Source organism: Garra rufa, chromosome 9 (assembly GCF_049309525.1).
Source record: "Garra rufa chromosome 9, GarRuf1.0, whole genome shotgun sequence".
Classification (NCBI taxonomy): Eukaryota; Metazoa; Chordata; class Actinopteri; order Cypriniformes; family Cyprinidae; genus Garra; species Garra rufa.
The window spans coordinates 666,190-691,176 of record NC_133369.1 but is presented as its reverse complement, the minus strand read 5'-3'; the positions used below and the strand labels follow the sequence as shown (position 1 = coordinate 691,176).

The 24,987-nt window shown below is 37.3% G+C and overlaps 1 protein-coding gene across 2 annotated transcripts in view; it reads right to left on the bottom strand.

The window, feature by feature from the left end:
• dennd4b (DENN/MADD domain containing 4B) overlaps positions 1-24,987 on the bottom strand; it is a 116,492-nt gene that overhangs the window by 2,283 nt on the left and 89,222 nt on the right. Inside the window, exons 2-26 of one of the 2 annotated variants that reach the window (XM_073847695.1) lie at positions 24,553-24,805; positions 22,702-22,771; positions 21,603-21,772; positions 19,868-20,109; positions 17,468-17,534; positions 15,654-15,712; positions 15,426-15,570; positions 14,406-14,581; positions 13,121-13,221; positions 12,815-13,030; positions 11,667-11,812; positions 11,427-11,560; positions 9,894-10,008; positions 9,595-9,801; positions 9,348-9,476; positions 8,323-8,467; positions 8,100-8,243; positions 7,811-8,021; positions 6,235-6,511; positions 5,047-5,151; positions 4,699-4,874; positions 2,016-2,403; positions 1,844-1,943; positions 753-918; positions 622-680 (exon numbers count right to left, since the gene is read on the bottom strand). In XM_073847695.1, coding sequence (XP_073703796.1) covers positions 622-680; positions 753-918; positions 1,844-1,943; positions 2,016-2,403; positions 4,699-4,874; positions 5,047-5,151; positions 6,235-6,511; positions 7,811-8,021; positions 8,100-8,243; positions 8,323-8,467; positions 9,348-9,476; positions 9,595-9,801; positions 9,894-10,008; positions 11,427-11,560; positions 11,667-11,812; positions 12,815-13,030; positions 13,121-13,221; positions 14,406-14,581; positions 15,426-15,570; positions 15,654-15,712; positions 17,468-17,534; positions 19,868-20,109; positions 21,603-21,772; positions 22,702-22,771; positions 24,553-24,805 — 4,001 coding nt within the window. The remainder of the gene's footprint in view (positions 1-621; positions 681-752; positions 919-1,843; positions 1,944-2,015; positions 2,404-4,698; positions 4,875-5,046; positions 5,152-6,234; positions 6,512-7,810; positions 8,022-8,099; positions 8,244-8,322; positions 8,468-9,347; positions 9,477-9,594; positions 9,802-9,893; positions 10,009-11,426; positions 11,561-11,666; positions 11,813-12,814; positions 13,031-13,120; positions 13,222-14,405; positions 14,582-15,425; positions 15,571-15,653; positions 15,713-17,467; positions 17,535-19,867; positions 20,110-21,602; positions 21,773-22,701; positions 22,772-24,552; positions 24,806-24,987) is intronic. The other variant, XM_073847694.1, reaches the window with a different exon arrangement.

The following is a 24,987-nucleotide window of genomic DNA, read 5'->3' as shown; positions in this document are numbered from 1 at the left end:
TTTTAGTAATTGATATAAAGCTGAGACATTCAAAAATAACAATATAATAAAAAATAAATATAAAAAATTCCACTTAAAGTGATAGTTCACCTAATAAACAACATTTGCTATTGATTTACTCACTCTCAGATCATCCAAGTATCTTCAGTAAAACAGTAAAGATTTTTAGCCAAAACCGTGATCTTTGTTGATTCATAATGTGTAAGTGAATGGCTACCAGCACTTTGAGAGTCAAAAAAACCATCAGGCAATGCAAATTTAAGACTTGTCCCGATCTGAATCAAATGATACGTGATTTGAAGTCCTGACCTCAATATATCGCCAGGAGCCATTGGTATTAATTTTGTGTTGCCTGATATGCTTTGTTTTGACACTCAAAGTGACGGCAGCCATTGACTTGCATTTAATGAACTGCTAAGGAGCATAATTTCAGCTAAAATCTTCTTTACTGTTCTATTGAAGAAATAAAAGTCACAAACATTTTGGACGGATCTAGAGTCAGGAAATTATCAGCACATTTTCATTTTTAGGTGAACTATTCCTTTAAGTTGAAGTACTAAACTTACTAAAACTGAAATAAAAATAAATGCAAGGGTTAAGAGCTGGTTTTGCGTGACTCACCAACGTGATCTTTGCCCATTGCGGCCAGCGTGAGGAAGAGCATCTCTCTGTACAGACTCCTGTAGATCCACACAAACACACATCAGAGTCACGTTCACACTCACCTGAGCATCACCTGAGCATCACCTCACCTCTGTATCCGCGGAGTTCCGGGCTGCTTAGCGACCGTATCCAGGAAGAGCGTGATGGCCTTGTGTACCTCGTTCATGCCGACCCAGCGCAGCACTTCCTCCAGGAAGACGAGGCTGAAGGGATGGTTGTGATGCCGCCAGTTGTAGCTGCGCATGGGGACGCCACCTGCAGGACGGGAGGGGAATCGCATCAATCAATAACAGCAATTGAAAGATTATTAATACTGTAATACTGCTGGTGAATAGATATAGTCAGCAGTGCTGATTTTCACTCGCATTTGGCGCTTCACAAGTGTTTTTCCCTCATTCATGTACATTTTGGCCCAGAAATAATACATGAAAACTGCAGTTTTTAGTAAAGGAATGGACTTTTAAAACGCTTTAAGAGCCTCAAAATACATGTCAATTCTTTGGGGTTTTTTTACGTTAGTTTTTAAAAATATCTGTGACCCTAGTCCAAAAAAATACATTGTATGGGTCAAAATGATAGATTTTTCTTTTATGCCAAAAATCATTAGGTTATTAAGATTGTGGTCTTTGAAGATACTTTGGAAATTTCCTACAATAAATATATAAAAACTTAATTTCTGATTAGTAATATGCATTGCTAAGAACTTCATTTGGACAACTTTAAAGGCAATTTGCTCAATATTTAGATTGTTTTGCACCCTCAGATTCTAGCTTTTCAAATAGTTGTATCTCAGACAAATATTGTCCTATTCTAACAAACCACACATCAAAGGAAAACTTATTTATTCAGCTGTCAGCTTTCTAAAATTGACCCTTATGAGTGATTTTGTGGTCCAGGGTCACATTTATGAATAAACATGTGACATGTTTTATGTCCGGGTCATTCAGACCCAGGTATGAATGGAGCACCATTAGTGTGTGTGTGTGTGTGTGTGTGAGTGTGTGTGTGTGTGTGTGTGTGTGTGTGTGTGTGTGTGTGTGTGTGTGTGTGTGTGAGTGTGAGTGTGTGTGTGTGTGTGTGTGTGTGTGTGTGTGTGTGTGTGTGTGTGTGTGTGTGTGTGTGTGTATGTGTGTGTATGTGTGTGTGTGTGTGTGTGTGTGTGTGTGTGTGTGTGTCTTACTGTGAATCCTCCAGAGCATGTAGAGCGGCGGCCACTGCTCCGTATCCGGCGTCAGTGTGTCCCACAGCAGCTTTACGCGGACTGCCGTGCCCTCTGACCCCTAGCAAACAAACACACCGTCAGCTGAGCTCCTCTGTAAGTGTGTGAGTGTGTGAGTGTGTCTATTTGAGACCTGCGTGAGGCGTGTGGTCAGTGGTGACGTCCGCAGCAGCTGCAGCAGGTTACTGGGCAGGCCGAGGCGAGTGAAGTACCACACCAGATTCCAGAAGAGGATGGAGTGACTGTCCAGCAGCTGGACCTGAGAGAGAACAGCCTCACCCTCATTCTCCAGCAGACTCTCCATCTCCTTGCGGAGCACCAGCGGGCTCAGGTACGCCACCGTCACCTGCGGGGCTCCGCCCACCGACGGCACGCTGCTCTCCGATTGGCTGCTGGTCTCGGAGCTGGAGTCCGTCTCTTTGACGCCGTTGCACAGGTGCTGCAGAGTGTCGTCCGGACCGGCGGGAGGTCGCATGACGTTCTCTAGCTCATCCTCTGACCTTAGATTACTGCGCTCCACACTGCACACACACATTTATGTTTTATTAGTTTAAGAAGATGTACACACATTTCAAATGACCCTATAGGAAATATCTAATCAAAGCAAGTGTTACCAAGTGTTATTTTAGTGTCATTAATATTTATAACTTATAAATATAAATGTTTATTTTATATGTTCTATTTTAATGTTAGTTCAAATTTGAGTGTTTTGTCACTTTATTTATTATATTTTTAATATGTCTGCATGGTTTTTAGGGATTCAAGCATGTAGCTCTGAAACCCTTTCGCAATTGTTAGAATGGTCACAGATCAGCGATCTCCACATAAAACTGATGATTCAGACCAAACCTTGAAAACTTGAAACTCACACCGCCAACAATGTCACCAAGGCTCGCCACAATTGGCCTGAAGGGGGCGCTACAGCCATAAATTTTTGGGGGGTATTTTGGATTTTTTGCAAAACCTACTTTTGCGAACTAGTCCTAGGTTTTTTTGCCCAATCGGAACCAATACAGTGCAGAAAGATTCTCTGGAGAGTAAATATCAATAATTATAAAAAAAAGTCGCAAAGGGAAGCCAAAACGTTCAAAAGAGACAGGGTCACTTTTAGTAAAATGTCTATAACTCCTGAACGGAATGAGATATCTTCGCAAAACTCAGAACACACACGTAAGTGGCTATAACTGCGCAACCATTTGTCCCTTCAACAAATTGACATTTGCATATCTCAAAAAACATGGCCGCCATTGGTCGACAAATTTGACCTGTTAGACATGGTTAATGGAGGCCGATTGGAACAAAACTTGGTGGGCATGTTTAACTCATAGCCCCAATGGTCTGATAAAAATTTGAAAGAAATAAGCCACTGGGGGTGGTGATATCGCACTTTTCAATGGCGTAATTGTATGTCGCGCGATATTCATATCATATGACAGAACTCCTCATTATGGACTGCCTCTAGAACCACTTCTTATAACCAATCATTTGTTAAATATTTGAGAAGATGTTGTAACAGTATTTTGAACATCCTCACCACCAGGGGGTCTTAGTGAGCTCGCTGGGTAGGATAAAAGATCAGGAAGTTGTAGAGTGATAGAGAAGACAGAATGGTTTGTCTAATGCTTCTATCCTTCCTTGAGAGATCCTTGTTGAGTGTTTGCTGCTCAATTGTAAGTAAAAGTTTGTTTATAATTGTTAAGTGGTTTATTGATTAGTTTTGATACTTGTCTGTATGTAGTTTTGAGGCAACAGTTATTTTACTTTGAGGTTGCCATTCACATAACTTCTATGAATGGGTTTTGTTTTTTTGAATGTTTGTATTTTGTTTTGTAGAAGGATTTTGTTTATGGGATTCCTCTCCTTATTCATCGGCACATGTCTTGGGAATTATGTGGAGGTGCTATCATTGAAGAACCAGGGCAAATGGGACATTTTCTACATTCTGAGTCTGGACTGTTTATCAAGTACAAGTGACTTTCCCTTGATAAGACTGTTTGGTTTATTCAAAATTGGGGTACCCATAAATAGTTTGAATGGAAGTCTTTGAAGAATCTTATCATGAAATGTGGATTTTGTGTATGTTGGGCTTGCCTATGAACAAGAACTTAATGAACAAACAGATCTGGGTAAAATCTTGATTGGTGTACCAGAGTATATTGATGTAAAGCAATGCAGTTGATCCCTCCTTCAAAAATTTGTATAGCTGTTTTTTTTGTTTGAGAGATAGAGAAACCGTTACAATGTCTAAAACCTACTTTTGCAAACTAGTCCTAGGTTTTTCGCATCAATCTGGGAAAAACACTGGAGTACAATTCTCTAGACTCTCTAGGTCAATAATTATATGTATATATATAAAGCTTTGGGAAGCTATAATGGGGTCATTTAGAAAAGGGGCCTGTCCAAATTTACTCCAAATCCTATAAATCCTAAAGGAAAACTCAAAACTTCAGGAAACCTGCTGAGCACATGCAAACGGTGATCAGGAGATCAGACCACAGCTGGCGCTATAACATCATAACAGTTTAAAAAACATAATTATATGGCTAAATACCTGTATTTGCCAAAAATGCTGTTTTTCAATCAGTGATTAGGTCGTTACAGACTTGCTAAACCATGTCTTTTTTCATATGTGCTTAAATGCCTTAAAGTGCTTGAACCCGGTAATCACTGATTGCAGCAATATTTTAATATTATTTTAGTTCTAGTTTGACTTACTTTAGAAATGCCACCTTGGAAACCAGCTGAAATTATTTTATTTCAGGTAATGTTGATTTTGTTTTTATTTTTCTAGTGTTCATTCTAGTAGTCTGCGTTACCTGCAGACGGGCCCCAGGTCACAGATCTCTGCGTTCAGCAGCGGGACAAACGGCGCGGAGCAAAACGGACAAGTGGTGTTGAGATTGGAGTCATCAGACGACCAGCCCGCCATGATCTCCTCATCGTAAACCAGAGAATTACAGCTGCGGCACAGCGAGCAGCTCGACATCAGCACCTGCGCAGACACACAGACACACAGATAAACACTCACTGAGACTGATTCTGCTCTCATTCAGTCACACGTCAGCATGACTGTCAAAGCAGCTTTACAGTGTCAATATTTCATTCTTCCAATGGTCCATAATATTGCCAAAGATTAAGTCTTGTCACTCAAAGATGTCACTAACCTCAATGCCCGCCACTTCCTGTGCAGAATCCCACGACTTCCTGAGAGGAACTGCCAGTGTCTGGACGTCCGTCATGTCAATGTCACTCCCTACAGACAGAGAACTCTATAGACACAATGGTATAATTATTATTAGGGTTGTTGAGCGAATAAAATGTAACCTAATTAATTACAATAAATGTTGATTAATCACTCCAAATAATCACAAATTAAGAGAAATTACTCCCAAAAGATAATTTAAAATGACTATTGTGATGAGAAATGCACTAAATAGACATTACAAAGTAGCTTTAGAAAGAAATATTTTGATTCAAAATTGCATAAATAAATGATAATAATTTTTTTTAAGAATATTGAAAATGTGACCCTGGACCACAAAACTATTCGTAAGTAGCCGGGTTATATTTGTAGCAATACCCAACAATACATTGTATGGGTCAAAATTATAGACTTTATGCCAAAAATCATTAGGATACTAAATAAAGATCCTGTTCCATGAAGATATTTTGTACATTTCCTACTGTAAATATAGCAAAACTTAATGCTTGATTAGTAATATGCATTGACAAGAACTTCATTTGAACAACTTTAGAGGTGATTTTCTCAATATTTAGATTTTTTTAGATTACAGAATTTCAGATACTTGTATCTCAGCTAAATATTGTCCTATTCTAACAATTTCAAAAACTTTACCCTTATGACTGGTTTTGTGGTCCAGGGTCACATATAAAATGAGTTTTACAAAATGAAACTCTTAATATGAATCTAATAGCACCAGTAGATGGCGGTGTGTCACTGTCTTAATGAGTGAGTCATTGAATCATTCATTCAAATGATTAATTCAAAGAGCTGATTCTTTATGAATGAGTCACTGAATCACTGACTCATTCGATTCATTCAAAACCATTAATTCATCCAGTAACGAATCCCCACTCTGTGTTGATCAGAGATGCTCATCAGTTCTGCTGTGACTTTGAACAGAACTATTTTAGTTTGTGAATTTGAGCAAAAACAGGCAATATTGCGTCTAAAAGTGAACACAATATTAACTTGTTGAATTATAGGGTGATTTTTTGCACTGATATCTTGAATTGTCGCTCATCTAACTGCATTCTAATAGACTCTGTCGTTGTCCTGTTCATCAGCAATTGTTCTGAATAAATTTCACATGACCCCTATTTCTCGTCACCTCAGACGTGGCGTTGTAGAGCCGCTCCTTGGCCTTCAGCAGACTCTCAGCCATCTGGCTCTTGCGCGAAGGTTTCTGCTCTAATGTGCGGCGCGAGTGTCCGTTGGCTCCTGGCCGTCGGTCGTCCACGCTAGCGGCCCGTCGCACAGATGTGCGGTTCCTCGTGGGCGTCAGCAGCTGCTGCAGTTTTCCTGCCAGACCGCGGCTCGGAGATGAAACGTTGTTGTAGTTTTCATCGACTGACTTCCTGTTCAGAGTCTCCCTCACTTCCACTGACCTGCAGAACACGAGCGAAACCACACGGAAAACATCAGAGTTTACCTGTCACCAGTAGCAATCACACAGAATGAGTTACTTTTTGACTTTCAATTTCACATTTCATGTCCAAAAGAATTGATGAGTTTATAAACATATTCATCATTAAATAAATGCCAGTAAAAACTGATTAACTTTCATTCTTCATCCAGCAGTTTGTGAACTCCACACAAGTGTAAAGACATAATTAATCAACACGTCTGTTCAGTGTCTAATCAAGCAACTCTTAAGCCTTCTGCCTAATGATCCATTACAACAGTGTTTTAGTGCAACGTTAAAATAATAATAATAATAATAATAAGATTACAAGATGAAAGTTGTAATATTTGAAGAATAAAGTCAAAATACTACAAGAATAAAGTGGAAATATTTTCTGAATAAAAGTTGAAATACTGTGAGAATAAAGTCAAAATCATACAAAAATAAAATCAAAATACTACGAGAAAAAAGTGGTAATATTTCAAGAATAAAGTTGTAATATTATGAGAATAAACTTGAAATACTACAAGAATAAAGTCGTAATATTTCGAGAATAAAGTCAAAATATTTCAAGAATAAAGTTGTAATATTATGAGAATAAACTCTAAATATTTAGAGAATAAAGTCGAAATAATACGAGAAGAAAGTATAAAAACTACAAGAATAAAGTTGAAATATTTTGAGAATAAACTCTAAATATTTAGAGAATAAAGTTGAAATATTACGAAAATAAAAAAAATGTCATCATTTTTAATTTATCTTAATTTTCACATTTTTGATTTAATTTTTTTTTTTTTTTTTTTTTTACATTTTTGTCGTTTTAAACTACCTGTTTATTTAAATTTTTAATTAGAGCTAATTATAAAGAAGATCCACTAGTTATTCAGGTACCCACCTTTGATTATAAGCATTTCCTTTGCTCAAGCTGCTTTCCATGAAGAGTAATGATGTGATTAGTTACTGTTTAACACACTAATAAACACTGGCATTTATCTAGATGTTTTATTTTTAATTATTCATTTTAATTTGACAATTTAATGATTTAATTAATTTCTTAATAAATAGAAAATAAAATAATTATTTAAAATTGTTTGTATGTTTTTATAATTTAATGTGTTAAAATTAAACAAAATTTAATTTAATTTCTACATTTTTATGATTAAATTACTTTGTTAAAATAAAAAGAAATATATATAATGTAATTTATTTTAAGATAATTGATGAAGTGGTGAATTAAAAATAGATTTTTACTACTTTATTCTTATTTTATCTGTCTATGTACCTGCTGTCTCTCTCCGGCTGACATCTGCAGTCTGCGTCTGCGGTCTCTGCGCAGTCTCTGTAGAAGGTGGACAGGCAGACGTCGCTGCGGCGGACCAGCACAGGCGCAGGAGGACTCAGGGTGTCGCGGCGGCCGGCCGGAGGTTTGCGTGAGGCTGCGGCTGCATTGTCTGCGGCCGTCTGTGCTACTGCTTTCTTTGACGGCTTCACCTCTGATAAATTCACAAACACTGAAATAAGAGTTCAGAAACAGGAAGATCAGACACGAGTCTCGATTATCAGTCACTCACTGCTTCCTGACGCCTGAACGCTGCTCAGACTGTTGCTCTTGGCCAGACTCGTCAGCGATTCGTGGCTCGAGCTTTCACTCAACCCGCTCCAGCTGGACTGACGAATCAGAGCCGAGTGGGGGCGGGGCAAGGACAGCACATCTCCTGAAAACAAGAGCAGAATGTGAGAAAGTGCTGACTGACGGCTGTCAATCAGGTGCTGGGGGCGGGGCGTCTCTCTGACCTGTGCGTGTGCTGAATGATGCACTCCTCTGCTGTTGTTTGATTGGCTGCCTGAACTGAGCCACGGCCAATACCACGTTACGAAGCTTCGCCCAGCGAAGACGCCCTCCCTGATTGGTGGATGGCCATTTGCTCTCCAGCACCGCCTACAGACGGCAGAACAAAACACATGCATGAGTAAACAAGAAATTCATCTGTTCATTATTTCAGGGATTCACAAACTCTTGTCATCAGATGAAACACTTTGATTTTAAGTTCATGTTCATTTACATGTTCACGGTTCTCACAGTTAATGCTCACATGACATGCAGCTAAACCTAATTTTCATCTTTGTTAGTCAGTAACTTTATCTTAATCTTACATTTTTATTATTTAATTAATTTATGTACTTTTTTTGGGGTGTTTTTATTTGTAAATTATTTATCTTAATTTGACATTTTTATGATTTAATTAACTCTAGTCAATGCTTTTATGGGTGTTTCTATTTTAAAAATATTTATTTTAATTTAACACTTTTATGATTTATTTAATTCTACTAAATGTTTCTTTATTTGTAAAATTGTTTATGTATTTTAATTTGACATTTTTATTATTTATTTAGTAAGGTTTTTTTAATTATTAATTTATTTGAATTTTATATTTTTTAAATGAAATATTTTTGCTGGCTTTTATTTTTATATTATTTACTGCAATTTTACATTTTTATGATTTCATTATTAGTAAGTGTTCTTGATTTTTTTAATTTTTTTAATTATTTATACATTTGATTTATGATTTAAAAAACAGTCCAATGTTTTTTTTATTGTTTTTTTTTTTTTTTTTTCACAATTTCTTTATTTTTAAGCATTTATTTTTATTTATTTTTTTTGATAATTTTAATTTAAATCTTTTTTTAATTTCACATATTTATACATGATTTATTTTAATTGTATATTTTTATACTTTAATGAATTATCAGCTTTTCATCAACTCATAAACCCCAGTTTGGGAATCCCTGTATGAGCTCATTAATATGAAATACGTCACTTTATTGTAGTATCCGTATGTGATGGTGTTAGGCGTAATTCCTGCCCGCTTCATCTCCAGCAGAACTCTGACGGCGAGAACCGGCTGACCGTACTGACTGCACAGCTGCATGAGGATACGGTAACACACCTGAAACACACACACATCAGGAGTGAGACAAACCACAACACACTTACTGCGTCCACATCACATCAGTAGAGCACTTTATACAGATCTAATACAGATCGATTCAGAATCTGTCTCTGACCTCGTCCGGCAGCACCACCTTGCGTGTCTCCATGTGTTTGAGCACCTCATAAGAGGCGTGCAGCGCTCGCACTTTATTGCTCTCCGCTTTGACAAACGTGGGTAAGTAGATGAACCAGAGACCGTAGCAGTGACCCAGCAGACATTTGGACCACATGTCCGGCACCGTCGAGTACTTCTGCGCCTTCTTCTGCGCCAGCTTTATCTCCTGCACACACACACACACACACAGCAGAGAGTGTCAGCGCACTGACCTTTGACCTCTGACCCCATGACCTGACCTTTACCTGAGGGTCGTACCTGTTTGGTGCGGCGGGGGGCGGGGCTACTGGGGGCACTTCCTTTAGCCGGAGTCCGCAGCTGATCATGCGGCCGATCGAACAGATCCGATTGGAGGATTGGGAACGTGTCGTAGCTGCAGATACACACACACACAAAATAAGAGTTTAGTGAACAAAAAAACTGCTGAAGAGACAGAAAACCCAGTTTAGGTTGAAGAGGAAGTTAGCTGTGTTTCTATCTGATGTAATAGTAATTACTAGATGACAAACTTTGAAGTTGGCTTGAGAAAGCTGGACCAGAAAGTCAGAAATAATTTGAAGTTTAAAGTAGTTTTAAAAGCTTAATGTTTAATGGATAGATAGCATGTTTCTAGCGTGACTAGCATGTATGATTTTGAGATGCATCTTTTCACTCTGAGGACAACTGAGGGACTCATATGCAACTATTACAGAAGGTTCAAACACTCACTGATGCTCCAGAAGGAAACAACATGCATTAAGAGCCGGGGGTGAAAACTTTTGGAATTTGAAGATCAGGTTGAATTTAACTAATTATGTCTTCTGGAAAACATTTAAATATCTTCTGAAGGGCAGTATTAAATGAAAAAATATGATATTTAGGCGAAATATAAAAAATCTTCATTCTGTTCAAAAGTTTAAAGTTTAAAAGCTTAATGCATGGTTTTCCCTTCCAGAGCATCAGTGAGTGTTTGAACCTTGCAGGTGTATTTTCAGATGTTTAATGAGGCTCAGAGATGGAATGAGTGCAATCAAATTTATAAATTCATGTTGAGATTAATGTTTTAAATATAACATTTTAAACATAGAAATATTAAACGATTTAAATAACTGAAAAGACACTTTACAAATAAAAGTCACAGATTTAATCACTGAATCATTCATTCATTTGATTCGTTTAAATGGCTGATTCATTCTGGAATAAAGCAAGTGAATGTCTTTATGAATGAGAAATTGAATCATTTCACTAGATTTTTTAAAAACGTTCAGTCATAAATCAAACACCGCTGTGTTTGAATAGAGATGGACTTGTTTCAAACTATTTTTGACGATGAAATCGAGTAAAATCAGGTAATAGTGTTATAGTCAGACAATGTAAGTCACTTAATAGCAACTTCTTGTTTATTGAACTGCTGTATTAAATCAATATCTCATTTACAAACTCCCTTAAAAATGACTAAAAGCTGTCACTCATCTTAGTTCGCGATATCTCACAAAGTTCCATTATAATCAATGAACCTCTCTAATGTCACACGGCACAATCAATCTCTTATTTACACTCTCTCTACACATTGTTTATCTAAGGATTGGTGAGATCTGTCTGTGATGCATTACTCAATGTTGCAAAAACACGTAGAATCCTTTGAAGCTCCCCTCAGCGCAAACACAAATATGTTGATGGGGTCAGTCGCACTGCTGCTCCTAAATATTTTTCCATAGTCGCACGCAGTAGTTTTCAGTCACAAATGTGAGTGAAATGGTCTCAGTGTAGAGCCCTGATAATAATAGACAAATATGAGTGATAATCACACACCTGTAGTGAGCAGGACACTCAGATCCATCCGCTTCCTGCGGCTCCTCCGGAGGCATTATGAACACCGTGTGTTCACCGCTGTGACACTCGTCACGATCGATCAGACGCACGTCCTCCGGCTTCTCCACGTCCACCTGACACCACACACACACACACACACACACACACACACACACACAGATGTTAGAGGAGGAATCTGATTGGCCGCTGTGGTCAGGTGACTGCAGGTGAGCGTCTGACCTTCTGCACGCACTCGTCGAAGAACTCGAGGCATCCGTGCCGATCGCTGACGAACGAACACTCCTCGATGAACTGAGTGAACATCTGCGTCTTCGTGAGCTGAGTGTAAAACTTCTGCTGCGCTCGATCACGAGATTTCAGGAACCCTACAGAAACACAATTAAAACCAATGCATTTCTTACTCATTATAGCAGCTGATATCGTTTTGCTGGAGCACAGAGCACTTGCACACTAAATATGATGCGTTTCATAGCATCTTTTTGAGAATCATTTGTGTGTTGAATTACACTGTGTGCATCATTATTAGGCACGTTGATATTGTGGTTATATTTTTTTTCCAAGCACATTTGACCAATTCCAAACCACATCAATCTTAATAACTACTATTCAATTAGTATTTAATTATTTATAAGTGATATATAACTGTCCATGAAGGCCGTAAGTGAAAAACTACTTATATTTAGGTGTGCAGAGTTATTAGGCACATTTTCTTTTACAAATAAAATGAGCCAAAAAATAGATTTACCTCAGATTGAAAAGTCAAAAACTATTAAATGCCCATGAGAAGGATGCAATACTAATGCAATACTGCAATTTGCAAAGTTAAGGCATGACCATCAGACAGAAAAACGCTTGCAATCTGTATTGTTACAAGCGCTGTATAAATAAAGGTGACTTGACTTGACATGATTCCTGAGACACATTACAACAATCTGATCAATTGTTAAAATTTTTCATTTTGAATACTTTGTATCATTAAAAGCCAAACTTAGCTAGTTTGAAAAATTAAACCTAATAATGTATCATTTATCATTTGTGACCCTGGAGCACAAAACCAGTCTTAAGTATCACGGGTTTATTTGTAGCAATAGCCAAAAATACATTGTATTGGTCAAAATTCAACTGTTTTTTTTTTTATGCCAAAAATCATAAGGATATTAAGATCATGTTCTATGAAGATATTTAGAAAATTTCCTACTGTAAATAAAAAAAAAAAATTTTTGACTAGTAATATGCATTGCTAAGAACTTCATTTGGACAACTTTTAAAGGAGATTTTCTCAATATTTAGATTTTTTTGCCCCCTCAGATTTCAGATTTTCAAATAGCTTTTGTGTAATGACCAGTAATGTTGTGTTGTGTACTGACCCTGCAGGTTGAAGAGCGAGCTGCAGTCTGTGGTTCGGTCGGATGGAGCCTGCGTGATGGGCAGCAGGAAGGATCGGTATCCTCTCAGCAAACTGCTCATGAAGCGCAGGAACGCCTCCTGAATCTCCAGCTCCAGCTGCTTCTGACGACCGTAGATCAGATCGTAGTCCGTCAGCAGGAACTCCAGCGTGGCCTCCTCCTGACCCGGCGTGTAGACTGAGACAGACAGAGACATGTGTGAGGACAGGAAGTGACCTCATCAGTCAATGTGTGTGTGTGTGTGTGTGGCGTCAGACGCTCGCTCACTCTTCTCCAGAGTCTTGTGGAGGTTGGTCAGGGAGTTCAGCAGGATCTTCCCATGCTTCCTCGGCAAAGACCTCCAGGACAGAGGCTTCTTATCTTCAGACCTGGAAACACAAAAACAAGTCTCTAATGTTCACCTAGGCTGCTTTCATTTGATCAAAAACACTGTAAAATTGTGAAATATTATTCAAATTTAAACCAGCTGTTTTCTATGTGAATATCTATTAAACAGTAACTGTATGTCCAGTCTTCAAAGTCACATGATCCTTCAGAAATCATTCTAATATGCTGATTTTAAGGATGCACCAAAATTAAAATTCTTGTCCGAAGCCGGAAAAAATTAAACACTGGGCCAAAGGCCAATTACCAAACACTGTTTTTCCCCCATGTGTTTTGCCAATTTATTTCACCAATGCATAAATTAAATCAATTACAAAACATCAAATTAAAAATATTTACTTAACACTGAACATTTGTAACATTCTAGTAGACATTATACCCTACCAACAAACCACAATTCAACTTAAAATTAATAAGTTAGTAAAATAATATTCTTTGGCCATTAAGACCCCCTTCCAAAATCAGGCATGTGTTTTTAATGAACAAATAAATGCAGCCTTGCTGAGCAAAGGAGAATGTTAGAATAGATGCATTAATAGAGCTGTTGGAATGATTATTGTTACTTTTTTAAATTATTTGACAGAACAAGAGTAAAATGCCGATACTAACATTTCTGAGTGTTGTCTTTTATTTAGTGGTAAACCCGCAAGAAGAGCTCAGTCCTAGTTTTTGCTGGCAGCAGCAGATTTGTGAATGATTGTCATCTTTGGTCTTTGAACCCTGGCTAAGGAGCTGCTGTCAGAATAAACACAATTGGTGTCTGGTGTATTAGACAACAGAACGTTCTGGAGTTGATTGACTAATGGATGATTTCAGTCATCATACAGTAACCTTTCTCTCCTCATGAAGACATGCGATGCGCTTCTAAACAGTCTCTCGCTGTCGGTCGCTGTCTTTCTCGGACAGTTTTAAATGCTTCCACACTGACCACATGTTTGCTGCATTAGTGCTCACCTCTATTTGATCACATCACCTCATTGTTCGCTATCATTTATTCTGCCTTTTCGCTTATTTGGCCGAACACCGAATGAGCTTTTTTTTTTTTTTTTCTATTTTTGGCCGATGATACATTTGATTTTTCAGGATTCACAGATGAATAGAAAGTTTAAAAGAGACATATTTTGTGAGGTTATAAATGTCTTAACTGGCAGGTGACAGGAAGACTCACTGGAAAATGGTGTTGGTGTCCAGATCCACACACACCACGTCAGACGGCGGGTCGTACAGGTCGAAGTAGCTGGAGTGGACGCCCACGATGAAGGGCATGGGTGCACACAACACATCTGCCATCCGCAGCGGACACAGCGGGATATACGGACAGGGCCAGCGCAGAGGAAACGACATCTGACACAGGAAACGACCGTCACATGACCAGCAGAGACAGGAAATCACACCGAAACCATATCAAAACTGATCAACTTACTGGAACTGGGCTCTACCATAATCATTAAACGCTTCATCTCTAATTTCATCTGTATTACTGCACTTTCATCTGTGACCCTGGACCACAAAACCAGACATAAAGGTCATTTCCTTAAATTGAGATTTTTACATCAAAGTTTATACATCTCTAAATAAATAAGCTTTACATTCATGTATGGAATGGAATCAGAGGGTTTCCAAAAAAAAAATCTGAATATTGAGGAAATTGCCTTTAAGGTTGACCAAATGAAGTTCTTAGCAATGCATATTCCTAATCAAAAATTACCTTTTGATACATTTACAGTAGAAAATGTACAAAATATCTTCATGGAACGTGAGCTTTACTTAATATCCTAATGAATTTTGCGATAAAATCAATCATTTTGACATTTTCAACTCCATATTGCTACAAATATATCTGTGCTACTTAAGACTGGTTTTGTGCGCCAGGTTCACATATAAACTTTATAACATAATTGTAGGTTTATACCTCACAATTCTGACTTTAAAACTCTAACTTTAATACGTTTTTTTTGCCCATGTTTTTAGATCATCAGCTCTTTTTCTATAATGTAGTCTCTCTGTGTGAGAATGGTTGCCAGGTTGAAATTATGCTTGCAATTAAATTATGACTCACTGTGCTGCCCTGAATAAACACTGAGTTGATGTGAATAATGACACTACTGTGTTTTAGAATTTGATCACTGATTCTGTTGTGATCTGTAAAGCTGCTAATAGAGCTGTATTTGATGAGGTCTGGACTCACAGAGACGAGGGCTTCACTGACGGAGGTCAGCACGTCGGGCCGCAGCGAGTGCAGCAGCAGCTTGTGTTCGGTGAGGACGGCCAGCAGCAGTGAACACGCGTTCTCTGGACCCAGATTCTGCAGCAGCTTCACAAAACTCGCACCACTGAGAGCAGAGCAGAGCATCAGCCAATCAGAACACAGAGCACACACGCACCGGCCAATCAGATCATCAGCCTCAGAACTCACCTGAGCGGCAGCGGAGACGACACGGGCTGACAGAGCAGCAGGTTATCATACGGAGAGAGCTGAGGACACACAAACACACAGTTAACACACACACATAAACACACATAAACACACACACACACACACACACACACTGGGCAATACAGCCAAAATCTCAATATATGTCTCAAAAATGTTTGTATTTGCAGTGAAATGACTGAATTTATTTTTATTAGATCAGTGATTCATAACCAGGGACCTCAAGATAACTTAAAATAATTTAAATTAAGAGAAAACAAGTTTAAAAACTTAACAAATAAATTAGTAACATTCTTGTTTGAACCCATTTTTAATTTGTATTTATTTTAAATTATTTAAATTTACCTTAACAATTTTTATTTTTATTAAAACTTTTTAAAATGCGACTTCTAGACCTAAAATAATAAACACAAAAATAAACAAAATATTAAAAATTCATAAGTTTCTTAATTTGCTTATTGTAAATTAAAAATATTTTAAAAATCATTATCTAGTTGATCAATATATTATATAAAAAACAAAATATATTCTTGTTTTAATTCTTGTCTTAGATTTATTTTAATTCTTAAAATAAATCTACATTTTTTATTCTTAATTTTTTTTTTGTTTAATTTTATTTAATATATTTCATTTATTTTAACAACAACAACAGTGAATTTTATTTAAAACTCATGTTTTTAAAAATGTAGTTTGTAGACCTCAAATCAAAGATATTAAAAAGTGAATAGATTTTATTGCTAATTTGCTTATTGTAAGTAAATAAAAATATTTAAAAAATTATTATCGAGTAATCATGATTAACTGGATTGAAACATGGAAATTTTTAATGTAATCTTGTTTTACTGGTTTTAGATTTATTTTTAATCTATTCTTAGTTTAATTTTCGTTCTTTCTTTTCATATATTTTCACAATACAGATTTTTATTTAAACCTTGGTGTTTTAAAAAATGTAGCTTGTAGACCTAAAATAATAAAAATCTAAATAAATTGATCAACTAAATTAAATCATAAAGAAATATCAAAATGTTATCCTATTTTAATTCTTGGTTATATTTTATTTTTAATTGAATTTTGATTTATTTAATTTTTCAATTATTTTTTACAATAATTGAAATTTAATTTTTTAAATATAGTCTGTAGGCATAAAATAATAAATATTAAAATAAATAAAAATTGTGGAAAATTCATGGAAGTTTCCATTTAATTTTTTTATGTACATTCAAAATGTTGAAAGCAAGAAGTCAAATGTATTAAAAAAAATTTAAAAAACGTTTTTAGATTTTATTTTTTATTTCTAAAACACTGAATACTGATGCAAATGAATCACTGAACTGACTCTAAAAGAACTGATTCACAGAACTGAACTGAATCTCCTCACCAGGAGGCGAAATGTTTAATATATTTATATGTAGATAAATGGATATATTGCTCAGCCCACACACACACACACACACACACACACACACAGTTCTGAGTTCATTTCGTATTGATTTCTGCTTCCACCTCATGCTTTGATTTCCCACCCAGCACCAGATTTAACCCGTAATCAATCGATCACTCAATCAGTTTGATATTAAACACTGCACTATTGATTGATTGAGGTGATTTGCTCTGGATCTCTAGGGTACAGTCAGAGAGGAGGATGATGATTGAGCTTCATCACCCGTTACCCACGTGTCTCTAGTGCGCCACTGCGGCCGGCGCCTGCGGGGGAAGCGTCAGGGTTTAATGACACGTCAAGCTCATGCTGAGACACTGAGAGACTGATCTGAGATCAAACACCGCCGTGGGCTCACCTGAACCAGGATACGAGGACGCTGAGCGGACGGGAACGGCACGTTGTGCATGAAGCTGGAGATGTGCCTGCAGACAGACAAACACATCACAGTCAATACGGCTCTCGAAACGTCCTCAGAGAGAAGATACTGACATCTCAACATGAGTATTTACACCACATCATCATCAATAAATGAAGAGTCCATTTGCAAAAACAGATTTTCAAAAATCAAAACTGCAATTGGGTTATTTTGATTAAGTAAAAATAACACAAAAATACAGATAACTAACAATAAAAAACATGATTTTTGAAACTAAAAAAACTTTTTTTTTGCAAATAAAGTCAATATATAACTATATTTAAACATTTAAATTGTTTTTATATTAAAAAATATTTAATAACGAGATAAAAAAGTTTGTCAGGACAGAGAAAGCAGAGCTTGAAAGTTTAAAGCAGCTGTAAAAGCTTACAGTGTTGTACTTTCTATAGATAGATTAGATGATTAGCATTTTGCTAGCATGATTAAAATGTAGTTAGCATGATTATAACATTTTTCTAGCATGTTTAGTATGTTTCTAACATGATTAGCAAGTTACTAGCATGTCATTAGCATGTTTCTAGCATGATTATCAAGTTATTAGCTTGTTTCTAGCATGATTATCAAGTTATTAGCTTGTTTCTAGCATGATTAGCAAATTACTAGCATTTCATTAGCATGTTTCTAGCATGATTATCAAGTTATTAGCTTGTTTCTAGCATGATTAGCAAATTACTAGCATTTCATTAGCATGTTTCTAGCATGATTATCAAGTTATTAGCTTGTTTCTAGCATGATTAGCAAATTACTAGCATGTCATTAGCATGTTTCTAGCATGATTATCAAGTTATTAGCTTGTTTCTAGCATGATTAGCAAGTTACTAGCATGTCATTAGCATGTTTCTAGCATGATTAGCAAAAGTTACTAGCATGTCATTAGCATGTTTCTAGCATGATTATCAAGTTATTAGCTTGTTTCTAGCATGATTAGCAAGTTACTAGCATGTCATTAACATGTTTCTAGCATGATTAGCAAGTTATTAGCTTGTTTCTAGAATGATTATCAAGTTACTAGCATGTCATTAGCATGTTTCTAACATGATTAGCAAGTTATTAGCTTGTTTCTAGCATGATTAGCAAGTTACTAGCATGTCATTAGCATGTTTCTAGCATGATTATCAAGTTATTAGCTTGTTTCTAGCATGATTATCAAGTTACTAGCATGTCATTAGCATGTTTCTAGCATGATTATCAAGTTATTAGCTTGTTTCTAGCATGATTAGCAAGTTACTAGCATGTCATTAGCATGTTTCTAGCATGATTAACAAGTTATTAGCTTGTTTCTAGAATGATTAGCAAGTTACTAGCATGTCATTAGCATGTTTCTAGCATGATTATCAAGTTATTAGCTTGTTTCTAGCATGATTAGCAAATTACTAGCATTTCATTAGCATGTTTCTAGCATGATTATCAAGTTATTAGCTTGTTTCTAGCATGATTATCAAATTACTAGCATGTCATTAGCATGTTTCTAACATGATTATCAAGTTATTAGCTTGTTTCTAGCATGATTAGCAAGTTACTAGCATGTCATTAGCATGTTTCCAACATGATTAGCAAGTTACTAGCATGTTGTTAGCATGTTTCTATTATGATTAGCAAGTTGTTAGCATGCCATTAATCATGCTAGAAACATGCTAATGACATGCTAGTAACTTGCTAATCATGTTAGAAACAAGCTAATAACTTGATAGTCATGCTAGAAACATGCTAATGGTATGCTAGTAACTTGCTAATCATGCTAGAAACAAGCTAATAACTTGATAGTCATGCTAGAAACATGCTAATGGCATTCTAGTAACTTGCTAATCATGCTAGAAACAAGCTAATAACTTGATAGTCATGCTAGAAACATGCTAATGGCATGCTAGTAACTTGCTAATCATGCTAGAAACATACTAAACGTGCTAGAAAAATGTTAGAATCATGCTAACTACATTCTAATAATGCTAGCAACATGCTTATCATCTAATCTGTCTATATAAAGTTCAAAACGTTAATCTTTCAAGCTAGGCTTTTAAAGCAACCTAAAGTTTGTCTTGACACATTTTTTAATCTAGTTTTTTATGGTAATAACGTTTGCAGTATTAGTGTTTTTTTCTGCATTTTCTAATAACAAATGCAGTCTTGATGAGCAGAAGAGACTTCCTTAAAAACATTTCAAGTGTTTTGGAGAGCAGTGTATATTCAACATGTTAGAATCAAACACAGTAGAAATCTAGCTGAAGTCATCCACCAAATGAACGAGTCTCAATCACACACAGAATCAGTCACAGGTTTGAACATCAGGATGTTTGTTGTTCTGTGGTGAAGGTCACTCACTTCTCCAGCGGCAGCACATGAGGCCCAGAGATGGAGTATCTGTAGATGAAGGTGAGGAACTTCTGGAAGACGCTGAAGAAGGGCCAGTGCGAGAGGACGCAGATGCTCTTCTTGACCTGAACGCTGCGGTTGGTGATGGGCCGCCGGTCCACCACGCTCAGCAGACCCAGACGCACACACTGACGCTCAGACAGAGACTCACGCGGATACGCCTCGTAGAACTGGATAGCAGCGCCGTACACCTGAACGACACACACACATCTGTTCATCATTACTCCAGTCTTCAGAGTCACATGATCCTTCTGAAGTCATTCTAATATGCACGGATTATTATCCATGTTGAAAACACCAATATTTCTGTGCATTTTTGTGTATTTGAACCCTTTCCAACAATGACTGTATGATTTTGAGATCCATCTTTTCACACTGAGGACAACTGAGGGACTCATATGCAACTATTACAGAAGGTTCAAACACTCACTGATGCTCCAGAAGGAAAAACATGCATTAAGAGCCGGGGGTGAAAACTTTTGAACAGAGATGTGTACGTTTTTCTTATTTTGCCTAAACATCACATTTTTTCCATTTAGTACTGCCCTTGACACTACAGAAGACAAAATAAGTTAATTTTACCCTGATCTTCAAATTCCAAAAGTCTTCACCCCCGGCTCTTAAAGCATGTTTTTTCCTTCTGGAGCATCAGTGAGTGTTTGAACCTTCTGTAATAGTTGCATATGAGTCCCTCAGTTGTCCTCAGTGTGAAAAGATGGATCTCAAAATCATACAGTCATTGTTGGAAAGGGTTCAAATGCACAAAAATGCTGGAAAACCAAAGAATTTGTGGGAGCTGAAGGATTTTTCTGAAGAACAGCAGACAGTTTAACTGTTCAGGACAAACAAGGGACTCATGAACAACTATCACTAAACAAAAAAACACATTCAGGTAACAACACAGTATTAAGAATCAAGAGGATGTAAACTTTTTTGTAAACGTAAAAATCTATGTGAAATATCTCATTCAGGTCAGTACTAAATAAACAATAACATGCATTTTTGTACTGTATGATCGCTCTTATTTTGCTAAAATAGTTAACGTTTTGCAGATTCTGAAAGGGGGATGTAAACTTTTGACCTCAACTGTATACTATAAACATCTTTATTGTCACTTCTGGTCAATTCAGTGCATCCTTGATGAAAAAGTGTCAAGGAGTTGGACAGTCAACATGTCAAAACAGAGAATTAAGAGATTGTGATCGTTAGTTGTTCCCTGCAAAAAAATGCTTTTCTTTCGTAGATGTTTTGTCTTACTTCCAGTCAAAATATCTGCAAATTCTTTAATCAAGGAGGATTTTCTAGACGAGTAAAAATTGTCTTGTTTTCAGAAAAAAAAAAGTCCAAAATTAAGTGCGTTTTTGCTTGAAACAAGCAAAATAATCTGCCCATGGGGTAAGAAAAAAAATCTTGTTTTCTGTTTGAAATAAGATTTCTTTTCTCACCCCATTGGCAGATTATTTAGCTTGTTCTAAGCAAAAACGCACTACATTTTGGCTTGCTTTTTCTAAAAACGACAATATTTTGTACTCATCTAGAAAATCCTTCTTGATTTAAGAATTTGTAGATATTTTAGCTGGAAACAAGACAAAAAATCTAAGTAAGAAAAGTATTTTTTGCAGTGTTACTGATGTGAACGGGTCTCAAGCGGATGGCTTTATTCTGAATAAGCTGTGGGATGGACCTTGTCTCCGGAGGCGCTGGTCAGGACAAACGTGGAGAAGATGGGCAGCTGGTATTTGGTGTTGAGCGGCCAGCTCTCCACCGTCACACCCATCGGCAGACAGAAGACCGGGACAGAGTCCGGCAGCGGAAACGACTCCAGATCCTCCTCAGGATACCGACTGATCAGACCTGAACACACACACACACACATTACAGACTGCAGATGCACACACAGTATATACAGTGCCTTGCAAAAGTATTCATTTTTCACATTTTGTTTTGTTGCAGCATTATGCTAAACTGCTTTAAATTAGTTTTTCCCCACATCTATTTACACTCCATACACCATAATAATGACACAGCAAAAAAACTGTTAAATAAGTAGATTGCATAAGTATTCATACCCTTAACTCAGTACATAGTTGAAGCAGCTTTCCAGCCTCAAGTGTTTTTGGGTCTGATGTGAGCATCTTTGCACATCTGCATTTGGCAATTATCTGCCATTCTTTGCCTCACCTTTTCTCCTCTCCATCTCTGTCAGCTTGGACATTTTCTAGAGTCCTAGTTGTTCCAATCGTCTTCCATTATGGAGAATGCTTCTGTCAACCTTCAATGCAGCAGATTTGTTTCTGAACTCTTCTCTAGATCATCGCCTTAACGCAAGTCTGTCACTGAGCTCTACAGGCAGTTATCTTGGTTTTTGCTCTGATCTGCATTTTCAGCTGTTAGACCTTTTCTGAGAGGTGTGTGTCTTTCTAAATCAGACTCATTCAAATGAATTTGCCACAGTTTAACTCCACTCCAAGTGTAGGAACATCTAGATGCAATATGAATGCTCCTGAGATGAATTTCCAGTGACCCAGGAAAGAGTATGAATACTTATGCAACGGATCTTTTCAGTTTTTTATTTTTAATAAATTTGCGCAAATGTTAAAAACCTATTTTGTGCTTTGCCATTATGGAGAAGGGAGTGTAGATTGATGTCGGGAAAAAGTAATTTAAAGTAGTTTAACATAAGGCAGCAACATAACAAAATGTGAAAAATAAAGGGGTGTGAATAATTTTGCAAGGCACTGTTCGTGTGTGTTTGTGTGTTTATGTGTGTGTGAGAAACTCACCTGCCTCATACACCAGAGCATTTGCTTTAGCCACTGAACGTTTGTAGCAGAGATACAGCGCTGGACCCCACTAAACACACAATACACAAACAATCAAAACCAACAGAAAGGAAACAGAGAGTTAGAGAAACAGACAAATAAAGCAAAAGAGGAAGTTCACAAGTGATGGTGTTTTCTGAAGTGTGTTTTAAGAGGAAGGAGAAGCAGAAGCAGATGTGAACATAAATACAAGCTCAGCACTTGTTTAACACACTGAGATACATTTAATCCCACTGCATTCTAGCATACAGTTATATTTAGGGGTTCAAGTGCATAGTGCTGAAACCCTATTGTAATTGTTGGAATGGTCACGGATCGCCGATCTCCAGGTAAAACTGATGGTGCAGACTAAACCGTAAGTCGTAGACACTTGAAATTTGGAGTGATGGTAGTACTCACATCTCTGACAAAGGGACCAAGGCTCACCCCAATCGGCCTGACGGGGGCGCTACAGCCATCAAAAGTATGAAATCGCTCATAACTCCTAAACCGCCAATCGCAGACTCAAGTGTCTTATGTTGTTGGATTTTCTTGGCTCACGCCGGACAAAATGCTGTGAGTCAGACTCAAATGTGAGCTTGGTGAAAGTTTCAGGTAGTTTGGATTTTTTTGAAAAACCTACTTTTGCGAACTAGTCCTAGGTTTTTCGCCTGATTGGAACCAAAGCAGTGCAGAAAGATTCTCTGGAGAGCGAATATAAATAATTAACAAAAAAAGTCGCAAAGGATGCCAAAAGGTTGGAAAGGGGCAAGACCACTTTTACTAAAATGCCTATAACTCCTGAACGGAATGAGATTTCTTTGCCAAACTCAGAACATGTATGTAAGAGCTCAATCTGGGGTTAAAATGCCACCAAGATTGGCCATTTTGTGCCGCTATAAGAGGAAAAAAACATAAAAATGGCTATACCTATGCAACCATTTGTCCTATCAACATGAAAGCCACTGTGCACAGTCTTGGTCCAAATTGCCACAAGTGTCTATAAGGACATTTATGCATCTCAAGTTTGAGCACCTATTAGACAAGGTTAACAGAGGCCGATTGGAATGAAACTTGGTGAGCATGTTTGACTCACAGCCCCAAAGCAGTCTGAGAGAAATTGAAAAGAAATCAGCCACTGGGGGGCGATACCGCACTTTTCAATGGCGTAAATGATTGTGCATTGCGCAATATTCGTATCAAACGATATAACTCCTCATTCCAGGCAACTTTGCCTCCACTGCTGTCAATCAAATTGTTTGTTAAATGATTGAGTATCAAAGAAATGTTGAAATTTACCCTTTGGGAAGCTTAAATGCTTAGAAAAGGGGCCTAAAATCCTATAAAGCATAGGGGAAAACTCAAAACTTCACGAAACCCTGTGAGCACGTGCGACGGCGATTCTAAACAAAATTGCAAAGTTTTAAAGAGATCAGACCACAGCTAATGCTATAACAGTAATAAATGTTACAAAACATAATATTTCTCTGGTAAACTACCTGGACTTGCAAAAAAAGGCTTGCTACGTAATGACCTTCTTTATATGTTCTTAAGTGCCTTAAAGCGTTGAACCCCAGTAATCACTATTTATTAACATTCCTAAAAAAAGTCTCTTCCGCTCACAAAAGCAGCCTTTACTGGCACATTTAGATTCATTTTATGTGTTGTTAATGAATAAAAGCATTCATTTATAAAAAAAAATATAATCTTTTAAACTTTTGAGTACTAGTGTAATTTATTGGATATGCAGGCAACAAATCAATTAGTGCTTAATAACTAAAATGAGAAAACACAAACTCATCTGAGTGACTCAGTGAACCAGTAAATCATCACCATTCCAGTGTTGAGGTTCTTGTCCACTCTGCAGTAGGTGTGCGGCGCCGTCTCGCCCTTGCTGGGCATCAGCAGTGAGATCTCAGTGACCCCCAGTGTGTTCAGCGCCTGTGAGTCCGGAGCTCTGCGGAACATCAGGAAGGTGCGGTGGGTTGTAGGACCGCCGGAGCTCAGACTCGCCGAACGGCTGTACGGAGTCGTCTCAATCACCTGCCATCCTGGCCTGACCGGATCCTTGCCCTCATACAGAACACTGACACAAACACAGACCACATCTAATCAAACTGATCGTTTAGAGGGTTTTTTAATCAAGTCTAAGGTCTTTTAGTGTAATTGTACAAATGTCCATCGTCAGCTGGTGCTTCATGTGTCCTTTTGGTTTTAAAGGAGTAGTTCACTTCCAAAACAAAAATGTATAAATAATGTAATCACCCC